Source organism: Myxocyprinus asiaticus, chromosome 18 (assembly GCF_019703515.2).
Source record: "Myxocyprinus asiaticus isolate MX2 ecotype Aquarium Trade chromosome 18, UBuf_Myxa_2, whole genome shotgun sequence".
Classification (NCBI taxonomy): Eukaryota; Metazoa; Chordata; class Actinopteri; order Cypriniformes; family Catostomidae; genus Myxocyprinus; species Myxocyprinus asiaticus.
The window spans coordinates 28,209,598-28,230,377 of NC_059361.1; the positions used below are offsets into that span (position 1 = coordinate 28,209,598).

Consider the following 20,780-nt stretch of genomic DNA (forward strand, 5'->3'; position numbering starts at 1 on the left):
AGAATCAGCCATTGTACTACCTCTTTGACTTGTCATCCATTACAATGTGCAATTCACAGATATGAGTTGAGAGCGCAAAACAACCATATACTTTTAAAGGAAAATTGATGACGTTAGATTTATATACAGCTATCTATATTTATATGAACACTTGCCAAATAGGTTCTCATTTTAATAATGTTTTTTACTGAAGGTTTTGTTTCCAGTGTTGTCATATTACAGCCTCTGAATAGAGTAAGGAAGACTTCCCATTAATACGGTTTTGATGAGAATGTCATTAGTGAAAGGCAGCTTGTGGGGCTATTCCCCGTCAATCCATTCACCGTAAAAGCATCGTTCCATTGGAGAAGCTCTAACGTCAAAACAAGACCATGTGGCTAATTTACACCACCAACCCCGCATGTCATGAAAACACTTAATAAAATATTTAATCCCATCAATGTAATGCTATATAATTATTATAACTTGTTCTTCATCAACAAAGATAGGTGACAATGTGCCTAGCCAATATTCTCAACAACAACAAAAAAGCCTGTTTCTAATGCATTCAAAGATCAAATAAATGAATTCGCGCCACATTAAGGTCACAGCCAGTGGGCAGGTTGGGGGAGGAGCTTTTGACGTATCACCCACCGGACCGCCCATCTTTCAAACTTTGAAAGTCGACGCTCATTGGTACATAACACGTCACATGACCAACGGTCGCGGGAAGACTGACCACGCTTGTTGGTGGGAGGAGTAGCTCGTCATTCAAACTAATGTTGTAAACATTATTGTCTTAAACGACACTATTTTGGATGCTTTGACTCATTTTGAGAGTTTTACCTCTTACTTCGGTGTTATATAAATATATCGCGTAATCGCTATTGAGGTTTTATAATTTGTGTTCGTAAGACATCAGTTGGAAGTTTTTGGAGCAGCCATTTTCTTTACCTATACCCGAAAACGTCGCCGTGAAAGCTGGTTTTCACGCTTTTAACCTCGTTATCGGTCTCTAAAAGCGTTTAAACTGAACTTGTGCAGACTTGTCAAGGAGATATCAGTCGGCAGGTGAGAAACTACAGAAGAGATTTTCTTCGATAACGTCCACCTGGAACAAGTTGAGAATCACATCACTGATTTTTTTTTGTTGGACTTGTCGTCATTAGCGCTCCGGTTGTTGCATTGCATGATCAATATTAGATATGTTTATCTAAATTACATAATCTCTGCCTGATTTGCCAGCCATTTGGGCTGGTTTCTTATCATTTTACACAACTTTGTGTGTTTTAAGTTTTCTTTGACTTTTACAAAAACTCAACTTTCGCCTTGCAAGATGAGTTTCAGTGTACGGAGGCACGGCAAGTCTCCAATTTTAAAACCCTTTAGACAAAAGTTGCAGTTTTCCGCCAGTGATAATGAAGAGGATTGTTTAGAGGAGGCGAATAACAGCACCGGGGCCGAATCGGGCTTCACCGAGCTGGACTCTCCCGTCTCCGTGCGGCGAGGCAACGTAGATAAGAGACCGGAGGACCTGGGCAGCAGCCCCCTCAGCCGAACCCGAGACGACGACGAGTCCTGGGACGAGGAGGGTTTCGGCTCGCCATCACGCGTGAAACCCCCTTTTTACATGAAAAGCTCCCCGTCGTCAAGGAAAAGTCCTCCGGCTTACGACAGTTCACCCGAGAGAAGTTACGTTCATGATGACATGGAGGGATCCAGCTCTCCTGTCCCGGACTGTCCTGATACACCACCCCATAAAACCTTCAGGAAACTCCGTCTGTTTGATACCCCTCACACCCCAAAGGTTTGTATTCATACGATTAACCAAAGTGAACTTCTGACACTAGGAAATGTTTTGTTTTTTACACTTTACACAAACATATTTACATAGAGCATTTGATGTAGTTTAAATTCTGTATAATATTGTCACCCTTTTCAGTGGTTCGTTTCTGCCACTCTGGATTGTTGGTATTTGAAAATCTAAATTCAAATGTGGAAAAAGTCAGTCAAGCATTTTCCCAGGTGGATGACTTCACCTAGTGACCCAGATACTGGACTAACTGTACAGTTGCATAACAGCTCCCAATGAATCAGTCCATTGATACCAGCACAAATGACCTCCTTTAAAAAAAAAATGTTTTGCCATTACTTAATTGCGTTTAATTGTAATCCTAGCTTGTGAAAATGTGCCTTAGCCGTTATAATATAAGTCCACAGCGTGCTTTATTGTATTTGTATTATTTGTGCTAATGGATTATGTATATCTCTGATCAACAGAGTTTATTGTCGAGGGCCAGGACGACGCCATCGACAAGCCGGAGAGTCGCCCTGTTCAAGAATGTGAATTCCACAGGCAAACCCTGTCTGGACGGACGACGAAACCAGACACCTAATGTCAACATCAACCCCTTCACCCCGGACTCTGTCCTGATGCAGTCATCAACGCTACAAAGAAACAACCGGAAACGATCACATTGGAATGAGTATGTTTGTCCACTATGGATACATTGTTCAAAACGGTCCTTTTTTAGCCTTTCCTTTTCTTTTAACACGCTGATCAGTGGCTGTTGTAAAAGAAGAGCTTTAATGTAGTAAAGCATTATGGCTACCTTGGACAGGTTGTGGCACATGTTGCGAGACTTCGTTAAATCCGTTTACTAATTCAACACCAAGACAAAAACTTGGCGAGAATCCAAACCCTCGTGCTCGTTCCCCACGCCATGTGCTTAGTCCGGCTTCTCGGCTGCCTACTACTGTTGGATATTTGCATGTGCACCCTTTTTTAATAATACCTTTTCGTGCTTCAGCTCCTGTGGAGAGGACATGGATGCAAGCGATGCTGAGATGGAGGATGAGCTGATTCCTCCAAAGGTAACATTTAACAAGTTATAGTTAATTTTTGATTTCAACATTATTTTGTGCTTTTCTCACATCTAGTTAAGTTCAGTGTTTCTTTTCATGCCTAATTTAAACTTTAATTCCATACAGAGGATCACAATGATGGAGAATAACATGATGTCCAGATATGTGTCTGAATTCCACGAGTTGGAGAAGATCGGCTCTGGAGAGTTTGGCTCCGTTTTCAAATGCGTCAAGAGATTGGATGGTTGTGTCTATGCCATCAAACGTTCCAAAAAGCCCCTGGCAGGCTCTGTGGATGAGTAAGTGAACTTTGCAACTTTTTATAAATTATGTACTTGGTGACCTTTATTACTAAGTGGAGATTCTAAATTGTGAGTTCTCTCCTAATAGGCAGAATGCACTTCGTGAGGTCTATGCACATGCAGTTCTTGGACAGCACCCTCACGTTGTGAGGTATTATTCTGCTTGGGCAGAAGATGACCACATGCTGATCCAGAACGAGTACTGTAATGGTGGAACCCTGTCTGATGTCATTGGAGAGAACAATAGACGCATGCATTTCCTGTCAGAAATTGAGCTGAAGGATCTGCTGCTGCAAGTCTCTCGTGGACTCAAGTACATTCACTCGACAGCACTTGTTCACATGGATATCAAGCCAAGTATGTATTTGCTTATAGCCTTTAAAAATATCTTGTGGATGTGTTTGAGTTGTGTATGACTACGACTTTAGTATAAGGATTCCAAAAGAATAATTAAGGAATAATGCATCTATTGAAAAATAATATCTTAACAGAATATTGTGGATGTCTTCCAGGCAATATATTCATTTCACGCAAACCTGCTGCCATTTTAGAGGAACTTGAAGATGAAGACGACGGACCTACAAGAGTGGTGTACAAAATAGGTAAGAAATTGAAATTATTTGCCCAGAGGATAACACTCATTTAATACAGGCACAGCTTTATGAAGTGGATAAGATTTTGAAAATCTTTTCTGTATCAGGTGATCTAGGTCATGTTACAAGGGTTACTAATCCCCAAGTTGAAGAAGGTGACAGCAGATACCTGGCTAATGAAGTCCTTCAGGAGGTAAACACTCTTGTGCATTCTCAACCTGATTCAATTAATTCTTGGGGGATTACAATATTATTTTTAATGTACTAATATTTGTTGATTTTTGCCCACAGGACTACAGTAACCTGAAAAAAGCAGACATATTTGCTCTGGCTCTGACTGTTGTCAGTGCCTCTGGAGCAGAGCCCCTTCCCACCAATGGGGAAAAGTGGCACAAAATCCGACAGGGCATTCTGCCTCATATCCCACAAGTGCTTTCTCAGGAATTTTTAAGCTTGTTAAAGGTAAGTTAAAGTAACATTGTTAGTGAACTGCAAAATCTCATGTAGAAAATAGGGTTAAGCTTATAAATGTAATTCTATAAACATATCACTCGTTTCTAATGCTGTACCCTTGTAATTAAAATGTTGTCTTTTGACAGCTTATGATCCATCCTGACCCAACGCGCCGACCCTCAACCTCTGACCTCGTCAGACACCCTGTTCTGCTCACTGCTTCCAGAATGAGTGCTGACCAGCTTCGTGTAGAGCTCAATGCTGAGAAGTTCAAGAATGCACTTCTACAAAAGTATGTGCCTTACTGCTCAATGGTATTTATAAGTGGGCTGATGTAGTGGCCAGGGGAAATTCTCCGCCATTTACGATATTTTTATTTATTTTGAAACATTGACAATTTCAAATGCTGTCAGTCATTTTGATAGATAAAAAAAAGAAAAAAAAGAGCATTTTAACCTAGTGCATCAGTTTTGACTTAACTGTCTGTTCTCACACACCCTCCTGCTGTGTGTGTCCTGTTTATTGCCTGGTATTAAGATTTGTATTAACTAGCATTGTAACGGTTCTCTGTAAAATACCGAACCATATGGTTCGCCACCCACAGTTCGGTAAGCATTGGCACTGCGGTTCACCAAGTTTAATGACGCATCTGGAGCACAAGGTTTGGTGAATAGACGCACACCACCGCTAATGCACCTGAATGGATCTGTAAATGGATACGCTCCGCCTGTTTCACGTGGGTCAAATTGATGACATCACAGTTCTGCACACGTCGTGTGTGGTTGAAAATGGCAAGCGTCAAGTGGAGAAAACAAGCCGCTGATAGAGAAGCCCCCTGCGTTTTCAAGTCTCCTGTCTGGGAATTTTTTTTTTTTTTTTTGCAGTCAATTACAACAGCGATGGTCAAAAAAAGTTTACAAAACAGGCACTGTTTGCAGACATTGCTTGACGTAAGTGCAGTATACTGGTAATACATCGATATATGATTAATCATGTACGCCGATATCACCCGGAGAAAGATAGCGCCAGGCGCACACAGAGCCGCAGGTGAGCTGAAACTTCACACACTCCCTTCCGTTTTTAAGAAGGCACACGGTGTTAATTCGGACATACATGAAACCGTAACTAAAACGCTTGTGGTGCTCATTGCCATGAAGTTATGTTGCCATACTCTGTTGATGAAGATGTGGGATTTCAGCGTATTATTAAAACACTCGAGCCGCGACATCCTGGACCCTTCTCGTATCCATATTAATAGCAAGGTTCCTTCTATAGTGATGTACAGCTTCTGAATGTTGAATATATTTTTAGTTTGAAATGCACTGTTGATGCATGTAGGGTAATAGTGCAGTTATTAAGTTAAAATATTGATTTAGTAATTAGAGAAGTTTTTTTTATAGTTCAGGTCAGTAAAGAAAATGAACCATGTTTTTACTATAGTAATATTGTAGTAACCATGACTGCTGTCACCAGGGTTTTCTTCATGGTTTTGATACAATTAACCATGGTTTTACAACAGTAATACTGTAGTTTCCTTATAGTAACTGTGGTTTTACTATATATTATAACCATGACAGTAACCATGTTGATTTTGTGGTTACTATGATTTTACTACATATACCATGATTTAAATATGGTTACTGTATTAAAACCATAATTTTTATTAAGGGCAAACCTGTTGAAGTGTTTACCAAATACAGTATTCTTAATTTGGATTTGGAAGTAATATATACAGTACTGTACAAAAGTTTTAGGCACTTGTGAAAATTGTTGCATAGTGAGGATGTCTTCAAAGATGATGACATAGTTTTCATTTATCACTTAATGTCATACAAAGTCCAGTAAACAAAGCTAAATCAATATTCAGTGAGACCATCTTTGCCTTTAAAACAGCCCCAATTCTCCTAGGTACACCTGGACACAGTTTTTCTTGGTTGTTGGCAGATAGGATGTTCCAAGCATCTTGGAGAATTCGCCACAGTTCTTCTATCTATTTAGGCTGTCTCAATTGCTTCTGTCTCTTTACGTAATCTCAGATTGGCTTGATGTTCAGTGGGGGGCTTTGTGGGGGCCATGACATCTGTTGCAGGGCTTCCTGTTTTTATATTCTAATCTTTTCTATTGCAAAAGTAATGTTAGGGAGTATAACATTTATATTTCCTGTTGACACACTAAAGCTGAAGATATAAATAACCATCTTAAGACAAATGCTTTTGTGAAACATCTTATGTGCCTAAAACTTTTGCACAGTAGTGTGTAATTTTTTTTTTTTCTGAACATGGCAAATACCGTACCAAAACCATGATCCGGACCGTGAGAAAATTGAGCCGTTACACACCTAGTATTAACAGATGCCATTAACACTAACCCCTAATGTGTCTCTTGACCAGCTGTGTTCTGATATTTAGAGGGTCTCTTAATTAATGACTGCATACTTTAGACGTTATGTCAGTGTGTTACTGCATGATCAGTGTGTTACTTTATTATAATAAAGTGCAAAAAAGTCAAACAAAATGAAAGCGTGAAAAAACTGGCGCATCATTTTGGCCAAGTACTTGCATTTATTCTAAGCACAAACATTGTTTAGAGCAGAACTGTCTGTTATTTTAGAGGAGTATTTGCATTAGAGCTTCAGAGAGCCCGTTTACATGCACACCAATACGCTGATTACTTTTGAAAATCAGCTTATTTAAAACATTTGACAAGGCAAGAAATCTGCGTTTACATGCATTTGAAATAATCATGTCCTACTTTTGACGTTAAACCGTGAAGAGTCATTTGCTCAATAGGCATGCGCACATTGGATAAGCCAGCAAGAACGCTGGTAAAGGTATTTACATGGCACACAAAATCGGCATAATGGGCACAAATCTACTCGTGTTGATTGGTTTATTCAAAAGCTGTTTATGGCCTTTAAGCAGATAAGGGAACGTGGTTTATTGACCACACGTGTTGTCGGCTTATTAAGCATAATCGATGACAGAACTGTTCATGTAAACGCACTCCGAGATGTGAGTGCTTCTCATCTGTGACACTTTATTGTGATGTGATATGCATACAAGTAGCCTTTGTGTGCGCATTTTCAAATATTCCTATCTGATGTTTGTTTCCTTTAAAAGCTGCACGTAACCTCAAGTTTCAAAATCTTGATTGACAGGTAGATATTTTACCCAAGAACTTCTTTGTTTCAACAGACTTGTGCTTGGGGAGTCAAAAGTCTATCATATATCCACTGTCATGTATATGCCGTTATAAGGGATGCTATGCCCCTGAATGTAGTACTTATAAAATGAAAACAAGTATGAGAGATAAAAATAGACCATGACTGAAATTTTACAGTCCATCAGAGTGACGGATAGATTTTGTTTCTAGCGCAAACTCTGGTAATGGCACTAGGCAAACTGCTTGATTTGAGCCAAGGCTGGTTAGACCAATTTAAAGCATATTCCAGCCATTTTGTGTTTTTTTTTTTTTTTTTTTTATTTATTTATTTTTTTTCTCAGACATCTTTAATTTTTCCATTTTTATGATCTAAATGTAATTGCAGCCCATCTTACGGAGAAACTCTTTCTGATTTCAAAGCCTGTCACCCTGAAGGACCCTTTCTTATGACTTATGAATTAATTGTGTTGGTTTTTTTTCCCCCCAGGGAGCTCAAGAAAGCTCAGATGGCAAAGGCCGCAGCAGAGGAGAGGGCTCTGTCTAAAGACAGAGTTCTTACACGTTCCACAATCCAATCCGGTTCCAGAGCATCTCGACTCATCGGGAAGATGAACCGATCTGTTAGCCTCACTATTTACTGAACTGAACTCCAGATAAAAGACATTTGTGATGTCAAAAGACTGAGTGGGAACTACAGCGGTGCTGTATAAAAGATGTGTGTGCAGGCATCTTTGTCTGTACCTGGAAGGCTGAGAAGGTCCTGTAACTTGTAGTGCTTATACTGCTTGGTACAAGTACCATGGGCTTAACTAAAATGTTTTTACTGAAGCTTGGCTTCCTCTGCATTAAATTGTATTGGCAATAGACTTGCCTTTGTGTACATAATGCAGATCTGCCTTACCAATTAAGTTTGCCTTCTCAAAATGTAGTCTTCTCATGAGGCAGAATTTCCTCAAGATGGTCACGTTATTAGTATAGTTCTGTCTTCCTAATCTTTGCTTTAAGTTCCATAGGTAAGGGTCAACATGGTCTCTCTGCACTTGCTTCTTGAATGTGCAGTGGTGCTCTTTACCAAATGGGAGATGTGTGCCCCTACAGGGCCCTGCTATGTGAATATACCAGATCAAAGATTTGTGCACCTTACTGCCTGTGGAAAAAAAATGCCTGTTGGGCTGTGGAAGTTGGGGCCTGAGTTAGATTGCCATTTAAAATGAGCACTTTGGAGGCAATGGCTAGTTTGCCACAGAAAGCCTGCTGCTATTCATGTTCGTCTGTATCCAGTTAGGGTTGGAAGATTTGAGCTAAAAGTATTTTTATTTTTTTAAAATGCCCTAAATCATTCTTTATCCACCAAGTAATATTTCATGTCCTCATTGTCATAATTGTGTTTGTGCTCCAGTGTCATCTTTTGCAGATTACATCCATCAGTTTCTTGCTTTATCCAATCTTGTCAAATCTTGCTCAATTTTCACCATGTGACCAATGTATAATAAAAACTAAGCATAAGATGATTTAAATGTACACATGCCATAATCTCTGACCCTGTTTGTAGCATTAAAACAATCCATGCCCTGTTCATCGGATGTCCTTAGTTAATAATGTATCACTTTGAGTTGTGTTTCTTCAACTGCATTGATAGGATACTGTTTAGATTCATTGTTTCTGTTGAGCCACGAAACTTTTTTTCTGTTAACGTTCTTTTAATAAAATTTCACCAAAACTTCCACGCTGCTCGTGTATAAATGTTGCAAACGGTAGTTGCAGATTCTTAAGGTGATGTCATAAATTCCTGTTAAGTTCTTCAGAAGCGCGCCAGCACCGCGCGCTCATCGCTGAGTGGTGCTCGAGCAGCGAGTTCTGTAGTTTGAGTTCTGAAGTCATGTGACCGCTCTATTGTAAAACCATCAAGAGAAAACATTTCACATCAAGTGCGACGACAGTCTGGGTACGCAACATCTGAAAATGGGACTAAGGGACGAACTCCTTAAGGCAATATGGCACGCATTCACAGCCCTGGATGTGGATAAAAGTGGGAAAGTGTCTAAGTCACAGTTGAAGGTTTGTTTTTGCCGTTGTGTTAACTTTTGTTATTTTAAGATTGGGCACCGAAATGTAAGAGTTGAGGACGAGTGATTCTCAAATGCAGCACAGACTGTAAACGTAACAACGTTTAAAAAGCCTTACGTGAATTTATACTTGTAAAAGTCAGTACTTGCCTTTTGTCTTTATACTTTAAGAAACTAATTGGAACTGAAGAGCTTTATAGTGTAGACTTTGAGACCTTATTTGTCGAAAAGCGGCATGTGTTTGTCTATCATAAACAAAAATGTTGTGTTACGGTTGAGTTATTGGCTAAAACGTCAGACGAAACATTTACAAATTTATTTGAAGTCCCTAATTTTGGGATGAAGTGATTTTTAGTGCTAGGTTATTCTATGAACGTTTCTCAAAACGTTGACTATACATTTCTTCATAAACATTCGGCTCTTTTGAAGAGGAAACTGTTATTTTCAATGATTTATGTAGCCTATTGTTTGGGTTGCTTAAAAATAAAGGAGCTAATAAAACGAAGGTGGGACTGCTTTGGAGAGCTTTGTTTTATTATCATCCCATTGTTTATGTAATCATCAATTTAATATTTTGTTTGAGTCAAACAGTTTGACATTATAAACTCAGCAAAAAAAGAAACATACCTTTTTCAGGACACTGTATTTAAAGAGAATTTTGTAAAAATCCAACTAACTTTACAGATCTTTATTGTAAAGGGTTTTAATGTTTTCCATGCTTGTTCAATGAACCATAAACAATTAATGAACATGCACCTGTGGAACGGTCATTAAGACACTAACAGCTTACAGATGGTAGGCAATTAAGGTCACAGTTATAAAAACTTAGGACCCTAAAGAGATCTTTCTACTGACTCTGAAAAACACCAAAAGAAAGATGCCCAGGGTCCCTGCTCATCTGCGTGAACATGCCTTAGGCATGCTGCATGGAGGCATGAGGACTGCAGATGTGGCCAGGGCAATAAATTGCAATGTAAGTACTGTGAGATGCTTAAGACAGCACTACAGGGAGACAGGAAGCACAGCTGATCGTCCTCGCAGTGGCAGACCACGTGTAACAACACCTGCACAGGATCGGTACATCCGAATATCACACATGTGGGACAGGTACAGGATTGCAACAACAACTGCCTGAGTTACACCAGGGACGCACAATCCCTCCATCAGTGTTCAGACTGTCTGCAATAGGCTGAGAGAGGCTGGACTGAGGGCTTGTAGGCCTGTTGTAAGGCAGGTCCTTACCAGACATCACTGGCAACAACATCGCCTATGGGCACAAACCCACCTTCGCTGGACCAGACAGGACTGGCAAAAAGTGCTCTTTGCTGACGAGTCGCGGTTTTGTCTCACCGGGGTGATGGTTGGACTCGCGTTTATCGTCGAAGGAATGAGCATTACACCGAGGCCTGTACTCTGGAGAGGGATTGATTTGGAGGTGGAGGGTCCGTCATGGTCTGGGGCGGTGTGTCACAGCATCATCGGACTGAGCTTGTTGTCATTGCAGGCAATCTCAATGCTGTGCATTACAGGGAAGACATCCTCCTCCCTCATGTGGTACCATTCCTGCAGGCTCATCCTGAAATGACCCTCCAGCATGACAATGCCACCAGCCATACTGCGTTCTGTGCGTGATTTCCTGCAAGACAGGAATGTCAGTGTTCTGCCATGGCCAGCGAAGAGCCCGGATCTCAAGTCTGGGACCTGCTGGATCGGAGGGTGAGGGCTAGGGCCATTCCCCCCAGAAATGTCAGAGAACTTGCAAGTACATCCCCCCCACCCCCTTGTTCAGGGACACATTATTCCATTTCTGTTAGTCACATGTCTGTGAAACTTGTTCAGTTTATGACTTAGTTGTTGAATCTTTTTATGTTCATACAAATATTTACACGTTAAGTTTGCTGAAAATAAAAGCAGTTGAAAGTGAGAGGATGTTTCTTTTTTTTTGCTGAGTTTAGATGTTTGAAGATGGAAAAGAATACATAAGAGAAAGTGGAGATGATGTGACATCTGAGTGCAGGTGTGCCCCCCAAAACAACAGATATACACAAAATGAATGCAACAGTGAATTATATACACTCACTAAGCACTTTATTAGGAACACATGTACACCTACTTATGCATTTATCTAATCAACCAATAGTGTGGCTGCAGTGCAGTGCATAAAATCATTCAGATATGGGTCAGGAGCTTCAGTTAATGTTCACATCTACCATCAGAATGGGGGGGCGGGGATTTGATCTCAGTGATTTTGACCGTGGCATGATTGTTGGTGCCAGAGGTTTAAGTATTTCTGTAACTGCTGATCTCCTGGGATTTTCACACACAACAGCATCTAGTTTACTGAGAACGGTGCCAAAAACAAAAAAACATCCAGTGAGCGGCAGTTCTGTGGACGGAAATGCCTTGTTGATAAGAGAGGTCAACAGAGAGTGGCCAGACTGGTTCGAGCTGACAGAAAGGCTACAGTAACTCAGAAAAGATGCTAAAAAGATGTCGCCGCAGATGGCTGCTTCGGTTGGTGTAGAGCTCTCTAACGTTTTTGTTTGTTTGTCATGTCTTTTTGTCACTCTTTCCTGATCAGTTTCACCAGGGATGAACGGCTGAATATTCGGCAGAGCATACCTGATAATATTTAGCCTATTATTTGTATGTCTATTTATACTCTTACCTTGTTTTATGTTCTGTGTCTCACTGTAATGTTCTGTGTGCTCTTGTTTCTCCGATCACCAAAAAAAGCTCATTCTGATTCTGATAACTACTCTGTATAATTGTAGTGAGCAGAATAGTATCTCAGAATGCACAACACATTGAAGACCACGTTGGGAACTTTTATTAGGACCATAGAGTTCCTAATAAAGTGCTCAGTGGGTTTATATGAAACTATATATGCATTATTTTGGTGTAAACTCAGTGTTGTCTTTTAGGTGCTTTCCCATAACCTCTGCACAGTGATGAAGATCCCTCATGATCCTGTAGCTCTGGAGGAACACTTTAGAGATGATGATGAAGGTCCTGTTTCCAATCAGGGATACATGCCCTACCTGAACAGGTTCATTCTGGATAAGGTGAGCATTTTTGTTGGCGCAGAGATGTGAAGACTGTAGTCATAGTCATCATTGAGTGGAATAAAATCTTAGAGGCAAAATGTGTTGGCATTTCCCCAGATTTTTTGGATATTCATTTTGTGACTTTCTCTTGACTTTATACCAATGCAGTCCAATAATTTTTAGGGCTGTTTTCATGAAAGATCACATGGTTTTATGTGCTGAGCAAGAGAGAGTATTATCGTAAATGCTGTTACAGTTTTTATGGGTGTTTATTTTCTAATGTGAAAGCACACTAATTGTCATTCTTATGGCAGCAAGCCCAAACACTAATTTTACAAAAACAAATGGTGTATTAAGCTCTACTTAAAACTAAAGCTGCACTACGTTAGATTTTTTTTGGTTAAAAATGAACAAATTGCCATTATTTATTGAGTACATAAACAACCAGTGTTCAAAACAATGTCCTTACCTGATTCACTACAGAGAGCCTATAAAAATGATTTGTATTTTGAGCTCTCGGGTTCGATGCGGTGCAGATCGCTGGCTTATGTCGTTCATCCTTGCGTCATTACTTCATGTTCTGGCTGGAGAAACCAACTATGCTGTTCTCAGTTCAGTAACACTCACACAGTTCAGGACAGCATCGTTGCTGTCTAGATGGATGTTTATCTGTTATCTGTTTGGCGAAGTTGTTTACCTGCTATAATGCTTGGATATGTTTTCTGATAGGGTTGTTGAAGCTTATTGCTTGTCATGCATTTACGAATCAAACATTACTTGTGTGTTAACCGATCGCGATGTATCTATGTTGTACGGTGAAGTTACTGTGACATATTTGATATGTATGACTCTTGAAATTGACTTCTTGTAATTGTTATATTGCATATTATTTTTACTTTATAAAAAGTATATTTTATCCCCGTCATTATTGAATCCTCATTTTTAGTTTACGGTGTTATTGTGTGCATTGCATTGACATGCTATTGTAGTAACTGAGGCTGGACAATATAGTAAAGAACTAAAAGTCTTTTATTGACCTTTTACCAGCCATATCATGAGTTTAGCCTCTTAAATTGAAAATTGCAGTACAATACAAACATTAATAGTAGATAAAACACTTGAATAATCATATTAAAATATACTGATGGTGGCTGAAAAGAGTCCCCTGTTCTCTTTTTAAAGTGCTTTGAGTATAGTGTCAGAAAAGCGAAAAGTGTAAAATTCATTAATTCAAAATATGTAAATAAGAGTGTTTATCTTCATCAAAACAAATAATATTTCCGTTTCAAATGTTTAATCGTATAAAATAATATAATTTTTAAAATAGCATGTTGTGACTCCAGCTCTAGTCATGATCACACACAGGCGATGTCCAGGAAAGCTCAAATTGGGAGATTCATCCGCCAGAAGAGCCGTGCCGAAACACGACTGACGTAATGTATTCTTCCGCAAGTTGCTTGCAGTTTTAAGTTTCAACCACAGATGTCGCTAGAGAGCACAAAGTTGTATAGTGCAGCTTTAAGGTTAGATAAATTAATGGTCTCTGAGCATGACAATTCATACAGTAAGGTTCCTTTTTTGTTGGGGAGGAATGATGTTGAGAGTAACTTGGACGAAATGCTTTGTGATTTCTCATTTTCTTGTGCAAAAGGAAATAGAGGAGGGAAGAGATGTGTTTCACAATGAACCACAAAGCAGTGCAACTCTTGGTGGCGTGTTTAGGAAAAATCGATTTGTTGTAGAAATGTGCTTTTGGCAATACTTACTTTGTCAACAGCCTCAGCAACAGTGATTTTAATTGTTATGACTCAAGATTATACCCTAAGCATATTTTATATTAGTTGTCCCATTGTTTAACACACTAGCCACAAATGGTCAACTTTCCTTGGTCACAATTTTGCTTCTAATTTTATGGTTGTGTGACTGACCAAATACTCACTCCACCCTACTGTAAAGAGACCCGCCTTTCCCCTTTCCCTGCCTTCCATTTTGACTCACAGCCAAGTAACTTAAGTTATGGTCAGTGGGATGAAAGATGTTACAGTGCTTTACTTATTTTCTTCACAGCCTCAAGCACAATCAGCCATATTCATTGGCTTCTGCTGAGACAGTCTACAAACAACAGACTTGATTACACATACTTGCATTGCTCTTACATAAGTCTAAAATGTCCTTGATGTGAAAGCAGTTGTTCTTGCAAATAGGTTAGACTCATACAGCTACTTTTTGTCTCTTTAGATTTATAACTCTTTCAGAATTATTAATATAATAAACACCATCTTCCGGATCAGCTTAAATCTCTCCTCATTTTAATATGTAAAATCATGATTTTTCGGGGGGGGGGGGTGAACTATACACTAGATCTCTTTCTCACCCTTTCTGCTCTCATGATTCCATTAATGCATTGTCTATAAAAAAAATTTTTATAATGTCAAATAAGGAACAAAATAGTACAGGGCCGCTTCACAAACACAAGACCAAAATAGAGTGACACTGTTAAAACTGGCTTGTGTGGGATGACCAAATTCTACTTCATAGGTAGCGTGGTTATTCTCCAGTGTTTTCAAAGCACATTGTTGCTGTGTTTTGCTTCTGTTGATAGAGGCCATTTATAAAGAACTTATTTAAATGATATGCAGAAAACATACATAATTGAATTATTTTTATTTCGATGCAATTTATAAGTTATATTATCTCTCTGGAATACTTGATTCTGATTGGTCAGTTGTAGCATTCTGCAGTAAAATAATTTTGTAAAATGGCCGCTAAACTGCCAAATTTACTGTTGTCCCACACAACTGTTTTTCATATATGGCTGTGCTAGTCATGTCTCTTGTATCACTCCAGTTTCTTTGTCACGTAATAAAATAATTTAAATGAAAAATATCAATATTTATGGATAAATCAATATTCAGTGTCCATATATTTATTTGCTCAGTGGTGGCCCTGTAATAAACATGATAATCTACAGTCAACTGGTCCTTACTACTTTGTTATATTGAAAGAAGTGACTTTTTTTCATTATGTGAACCTCTAGTTCACAATATGCTGTTCAGTATTAAAGACATTAGATTTTACATGTAGGGCCTCCATAGTAATAGAACTGATTGCAGTATGCACTAGCAACTTAAGTCCTCAAACCTTCACAGTCAGAGAAACCATAAAGAAGTTATTCTTTATTCGTTATTCATGATAAAGTCTATTTATGAATGTGACGGAACCAGTTCCATTGAATACAAATGAACAGCTTCATCTGGAGAAGAACAGAGGTTCCACTGGCTACTCAGGTCTCCACAAGGCTTCTATTGTGAGTGTCCCGGAGAAAGCTGGGGCGCGATGTGAGGTGCGTGTGTGAGCGAGGGATTAAATCTGGCACACATGCAAATAGGAGCTGTCATTTCAAAACAAACATACTTGCACATCTACAATTTAAGAGCGCTGTGGATAACGGTGTTACAGTGTTTCATGGGGGTTGTCTGGTCTCTTTGTTTTAAACATCACTCCACCAGACAGAGGGCTATTAATAGTGTAGGGCCGTGACTGGTCATGGTAGCAACTCAGTTTCTTGTGGTTTGGTGTTAATGTGCGAGTCTGTAACAAGTGAGATTAGGATTTCAACTCAGAAATGATAGGAAAACAAACACATCTAACTCAGTCTACAGTAGTCTCAGGCCACATCCACATTAATCTGTTTAAAGTAAGTTTGATACTTTTGTTTTCAGCTTCCTAATGTCATTGTTTTCCAAATTATGCGGTTATGGAGAGCGTTTTCTAAAGTATCCGTTTTCGGTGGAGGAAATGCCATTATAGTGTGGTTGAGTGGTGTAAACTGTGTGAAATCAATGCATTTTCAAATGAAAACATTTTAGTATGGATGTGCCCTTAACTTTATCCTTTGCTAAGCTTCACCCCCCTTGGTTACCGTTGCTTGCTCTGACAAGCTTTGCAGATTTTCCTATAGGAATGAATGGGAGATTGCCGTGATCGGCACAGTTTTTGACCAAATATTCTCATCAGTGGAATTGATAGTATGCTTACGTGGGCTGGAATGAAGAGTAGCATATTTATCTGATGTTTTTTGTAAAAGAAATTAAATTACACAGTAATTTGATTGAAAACTGTGGAGACTGAATCAGAATTGAGGCAAACGATTATCACAGTCACTTGAAAAGAGAAAAGCGTCATTTGATGGTAATAACACCTAATAACATTATTGTTAGTGAACAGAACTGCACAACATCTCGCAACACATTCACTATGATGCTGTGAACTAATTTTTTTTACTATCCCCTTTATTAAGACATAAATGAATTAATGTAATCTTGGAGCAAATGTTGGTGTCCATGCTGATGCTATACATGTTTATTTGTGAATGAGAGTTGACAGTTTAATCCATAACATGCTCTTATCTCAAGATTTATTTAAAGATTTGAAAAAAGGAAAAACATGCATGTATCCTCTTTAGGTACCTCGTATCACTATAACAAGTGACCCAGCAACAATGGTTTTTACAGTTTTGGGATCATTTCTATAAAATTCTGCTTAAAAATACTCCAACACACAGTACTCCCGTAGGCTCTCATTGGATTAAAGCAAGCGCTTGTCAGCGAAATGTAAGACGGCAACAGTTGCTGAAATAGGATTGGTCAGAAATGTTTTTAGGCTGGGCTTAGCAAAGGGTCATTTAGAATGTCATTAGCAGGCCCAGTATGAATCTGCAGACTGAATGGATGTAAACATGGTTAAATGTATTAAAGAGCTGAGACCACTACATTTTTATTGGTATCTGACCCACTTCATATTAGGTGTCTTAAACTAATATGTACTTAAGCATTTGATACAATGTACTTCTTATGTACATACATGTTGTTGCATTATACTTACCTTAAACCTCAGTACCTGCATTTAATTACATCTGTAGTGAGGTTAGGTTTAGGTTGGATTAGGGTTAGGTTTAGGTAAGTGTGTTAACTTTACCCCTAACCCTAATCCAAGCTTTACCCTAAACCTAACCCTAATCCAAGCCTTACCCTAAACCCTAATCTAAACCCTACCCATAAACCTACCCAACCTCAACCTCATTAGTAGCAAATGTGAATCTTGTGAGATTTTTGTAGAACAACATTTAGTTACACAATAAATACATGTATTGTATGTATTTAAATTTTAGTACTTAGTAGTTAAAGATACACCCTATAAATTGGGACCGAATTTATTTCATTTGAAAAAAAATGAAAATGCATGTGATGGGGGATGTTTAGCACTTTCTAAATGATAGACATTTTAATTCTGCACAAATCTGTGGATCTTGATTCTGTAGCAATGATAATCGTATGGTATTGTAATCAGAATAGATCTTTTTAGACAGTCTTTGTAATGTTTAGAGGTTTTATTAATGTATTAGGTTTCAGATTAAATAATTACTGTAAGAAGTGCCAGATGACTCATAAGAAGTCAAGGTCATGTGTTTGTTTCCCAGGGAACACATCCTGATTAAAATGTGCATTGAAAGCACTGTGAATTGCTTTGATTTAATAGCCAAAAGCTGAAATGTAAAAATGGAGTTACATGGAGTGTTTTCGTGGGGTTTTCCAAATCTTTTATAGTGGCTTCCTGGGTTTACTGTAGGCTCATTCTGTCCAACAAAAATTATGTGCTTCATAACTTATTGCGTGTTTAACCAGGTTTGTTTGATTTAGTTAAGGATTTTTATATTAGTTTTGCCTTGCAGCTATGCCAGAATTTTCTGCAGTTCCCCAACAGAATGTTCAGCACTAGTCAGATGGGCAGTGGATGCCAAACTGTGTTCAGAATGCTCCAAAGGTATCCATGGGAACTCTAGTGAAGTACTGAGGGGAAAACATGTCTTATTTGCTGTACTGTGTGTGCTTTGAATAGTTTTCACCCTTCTCTGCACTTGTAAACGACATTCAGGACATTCTGTTCATTTTGAGTAGTCTAATCAAAGCTGAAATTGTCTAATATTTTATTTTATTGTTGTTTGGCATCTCCCCCATTATATTTACATTCCTCAGTTCCATAAGATCTAATGAGGACATTTCTCCTGCAGGTCCAGGACAACTTTGACCGAATGGACTTTAACAGGATGTGCTGGACTCTGTGTGCCAGAAAAAACCTCAACAGAAATTACCTACTTATCTCAAATGATGATGCTTTTAAGATCTGGTGCATTTTCAACTTCCTGTCTGAGGAAAGATATCCCTTGGTCATGGTCACAGAGGAGGTGAGAAGGACAACAGAACTACAGTTTAATTAATTAATTAATCAGGCAACATGACAGTTTGTTAGTAAAATGTTAAAGTGATGCATATGATTCACATGGTAAGGGTGCAGAATAAAAAGATTCCAGTATATATGACCCCTGTTTTCTATACAATAATTGTAAATGTGAGATATTTATGTGTGCTTGATCTCTCTAGATTCATCACAGACATGCTTAAGCATGTCAGTTATCGAATATTATCTATTACCTACAGCTCTGGAAAAAAATTGAGACCACTGCAAAATTCAGTTTCTCTGGATTTACTATTTATAAGTATGTGTTTGAGTAAAATTAACATTTTTGTTTTATTCTATAAATTACTGACATTTCTCCCAAATTACAAATAAAAATATTGTAATTTAGAGCATTTATTTGCAGAAAATGTCAACTGGTCAAAATAACAAAAAAGATGGTGTTTTTAGACCTCGAATAATGCAAAGGAAACAAGTTCATATTAATTTTTAAACAACACAATACTAATGTTTTAACTTCGGAAGAGTTCAGAAATCAATATTTGGTGGAATAACCCTGATTTTCAATCACAGCTTTCCTGCGTCTTGGCAGTCTTTATCCCCCTCCCGGCTGATTAGCCCAATTCAGGGCCGGCCGTGTGTCCTCACGGGCCGGCCCCGCCCTCCTCCTCGTCACAGGTACATTCACAAAATGTGAGTTACCACTGGAACAGTGTATTGATGTCACTACAAAAAGTATAATGATACTGACATAGTTCCTTCTCTTTTGAACAGCTCAAAACTAAATTCTAATGAATTATAACAGCACCAGACATGCAAATAACTTCCTTTTTTAAATGTTGCTCACAAACATAACAAGAATGGGAGAACTTGGGGTATAAAACAGAAGTACCAGAGAACAAAAATTATCTTTTTAGAGTTTAGATTTAGTCATGAGAGATTAGAAATAGGAACTGTATTGTTAATCAAAGGAGTTTAAAGTCTGTTAATTTTTTTCTATACTATTCTAAACAATAATATTGTAACATTTAGTGAAGTGTGGAATTTGAACATTTATACTGGCATCGATGACCGCCCCATCGCCCAAAATACATAGTCTGGGGCAAAACGAAACCCTAGTGCCCAACATGTCACGCACAAAACTCTGAACCTTCAACCAGAATTCCTGGATCTCAACAAACCACAAAGAGCGAGAGAGATGCATGTGGCCGCGTTGCGTGCATGCATGCGTTTGTGTGTGTCTGTTTATGTTTTATGTTGTGTTTTATCATTTAAACATTATGTTTACTGTTCAGCTGGTTCCCGCTGCCTCCTTGCCTGTCCTTTATCTGTTACAGTACCAAACAGAACTTGGCTAGTGGCCAAGTTGTCCAACTTGCTAATATCATCGAATCTAAGCCTGCAGAGTCAAATGCAATACCAACATCACTGAAAAAATAAAAAATGTCATATATTTTTGTATAAAAGCATCACTACAAGCCAATCAGTTTTGTTAAATCCATGGCTGCTTAAACTGACTGGCTATGTGGTTACAGAACAATAATTGCAATCAAACCACAAACGTGCCTTTGCAATAAAATCTGGGGTTTCTTTGTTCCTATTTAAAGGAATAGTTTACACAAAAATGAAAATTTTCTCATCATTTACTCTCCTTCATGCCATCCCAGATGTGTATGATTTTCTTTCTTCTGCTGAACACAAATGAAGATTTTTAAAGTCATACACATCTGTCATGAGGGTGAGTAAATGATGTGAGAATTTTAAATTTTGGGTGAACTATTCCTTTAACTATAGCATTATGTGTTCATGATCTCTCCCTTAGATAGAGTACTTCCTTCGGAAGCTAACAGAAGCCATGGGCAGCATCTGGATTGAAGAAAAGTTTGAAGAATACAAGATTCAGCTGAGTAGCAAACAGCAATGCTTGAGTGTGTGGGAGCTGATTGAACTGGTGGGCATGGGCCATTTTAGTAAGGGCATGGATCGCCAGACCCTTTCCATGGGCATCAATGAAGTGTTTCAGGAACTTATTCTGGATGTACTCAAACAGGTGAGAGA

At 38.6% G+C, this 20,780-nt stretch overlaps 2 protein-coding genes across 2 annotated transcripts in view; both read left to right on the forward strand.

Moving 5' to 3' along the window:
- The first annotated feature begins 711 nt into the window (after nucleotides 1-711).
- LOC127456394 (wee1-like protein kinase 1-A) lies at nucleotides 712-9,078 on the forward strand. Its single transcript, XM_051724862.1, has 10 exons — nucleotides 712-1,786; nucleotides 2,260-2,465; nucleotides 2,790-2,853; nucleotides 2,971-3,143; nucleotides 3,235-3,503; nucleotides 3,659-3,748; nucleotides 3,847-3,932; nucleotides 4,031-4,201; nucleotides 4,339-4,484; nucleotides 7,842-9,078. Exons 1-10 carry the CDS (start codon nucleotides 1,316-1,318, stop codon nucleotides 7,993-7,995), a joined length of 1,830 nt encoding a protein of 609 aa, XP_051580822.1. The 5' UTR covers nucleotides 712-1,315; the 3' UTR covers nucleotides 7,996-9,078.
- A 168-nt stretch (nucleotides 9,079-9,246) lies between these two features.
- Nucleotides 9,247-20,780, forward strand: part of LOC127456395 (switch-associated protein 70-like) — a 30,261-nt gene continuing 18,727 nt past the window's right edge. Inside the window, exons 1-4 of the mRNA XM_051724863.1 lie at nucleotides 9,247-9,412; nucleotides 12,345-12,485; nucleotides 18,538-18,711; nucleotides 20,545-20,772. Of these exons, the coding sequence (XP_051580823.1) occupies nucleotides 9,317-9,412; nucleotides 12,345-12,485; nucleotides 18,538-18,711; nucleotides 20,545-20,772 (639 nt within the window). The 5' untranslated portion in view covers nucleotides 9,247-9,316. The remainder of the gene's footprint in view (nucleotides 9,413-12,344; nucleotides 12,486-18,537; nucleotides 18,712-20,544; nucleotides 20,773-20,780) is intronic.

What these genes read in the sequence shown, in the direction of transcription:
- LOC127456394 (XM_051724862.1), top strand. Translation starts at nt 1,316, where the DNA reads ATGAGTTTCAGTGTACGGAGGCACGGCAAGTCTCCAATTTTAAAACCC. An exon ending in AAACGATCACATTGGAATGA is followed by an intron (nt 2,466 to 2,789) that starts GTATGTTTGTCC and finishes TTCGTGCTTCAG; the next exon opens with CTCCTGTGGAGAGGACATGG. An exon ending in CTAATGAAGTCCTTCAGGAG is followed by an intron (nt 3,933 to 4,030) that starts GTAAACACTCTT and finishes TTTTGCCCACAG; the next exon opens with GACTACAGTAACCTGAAAAA.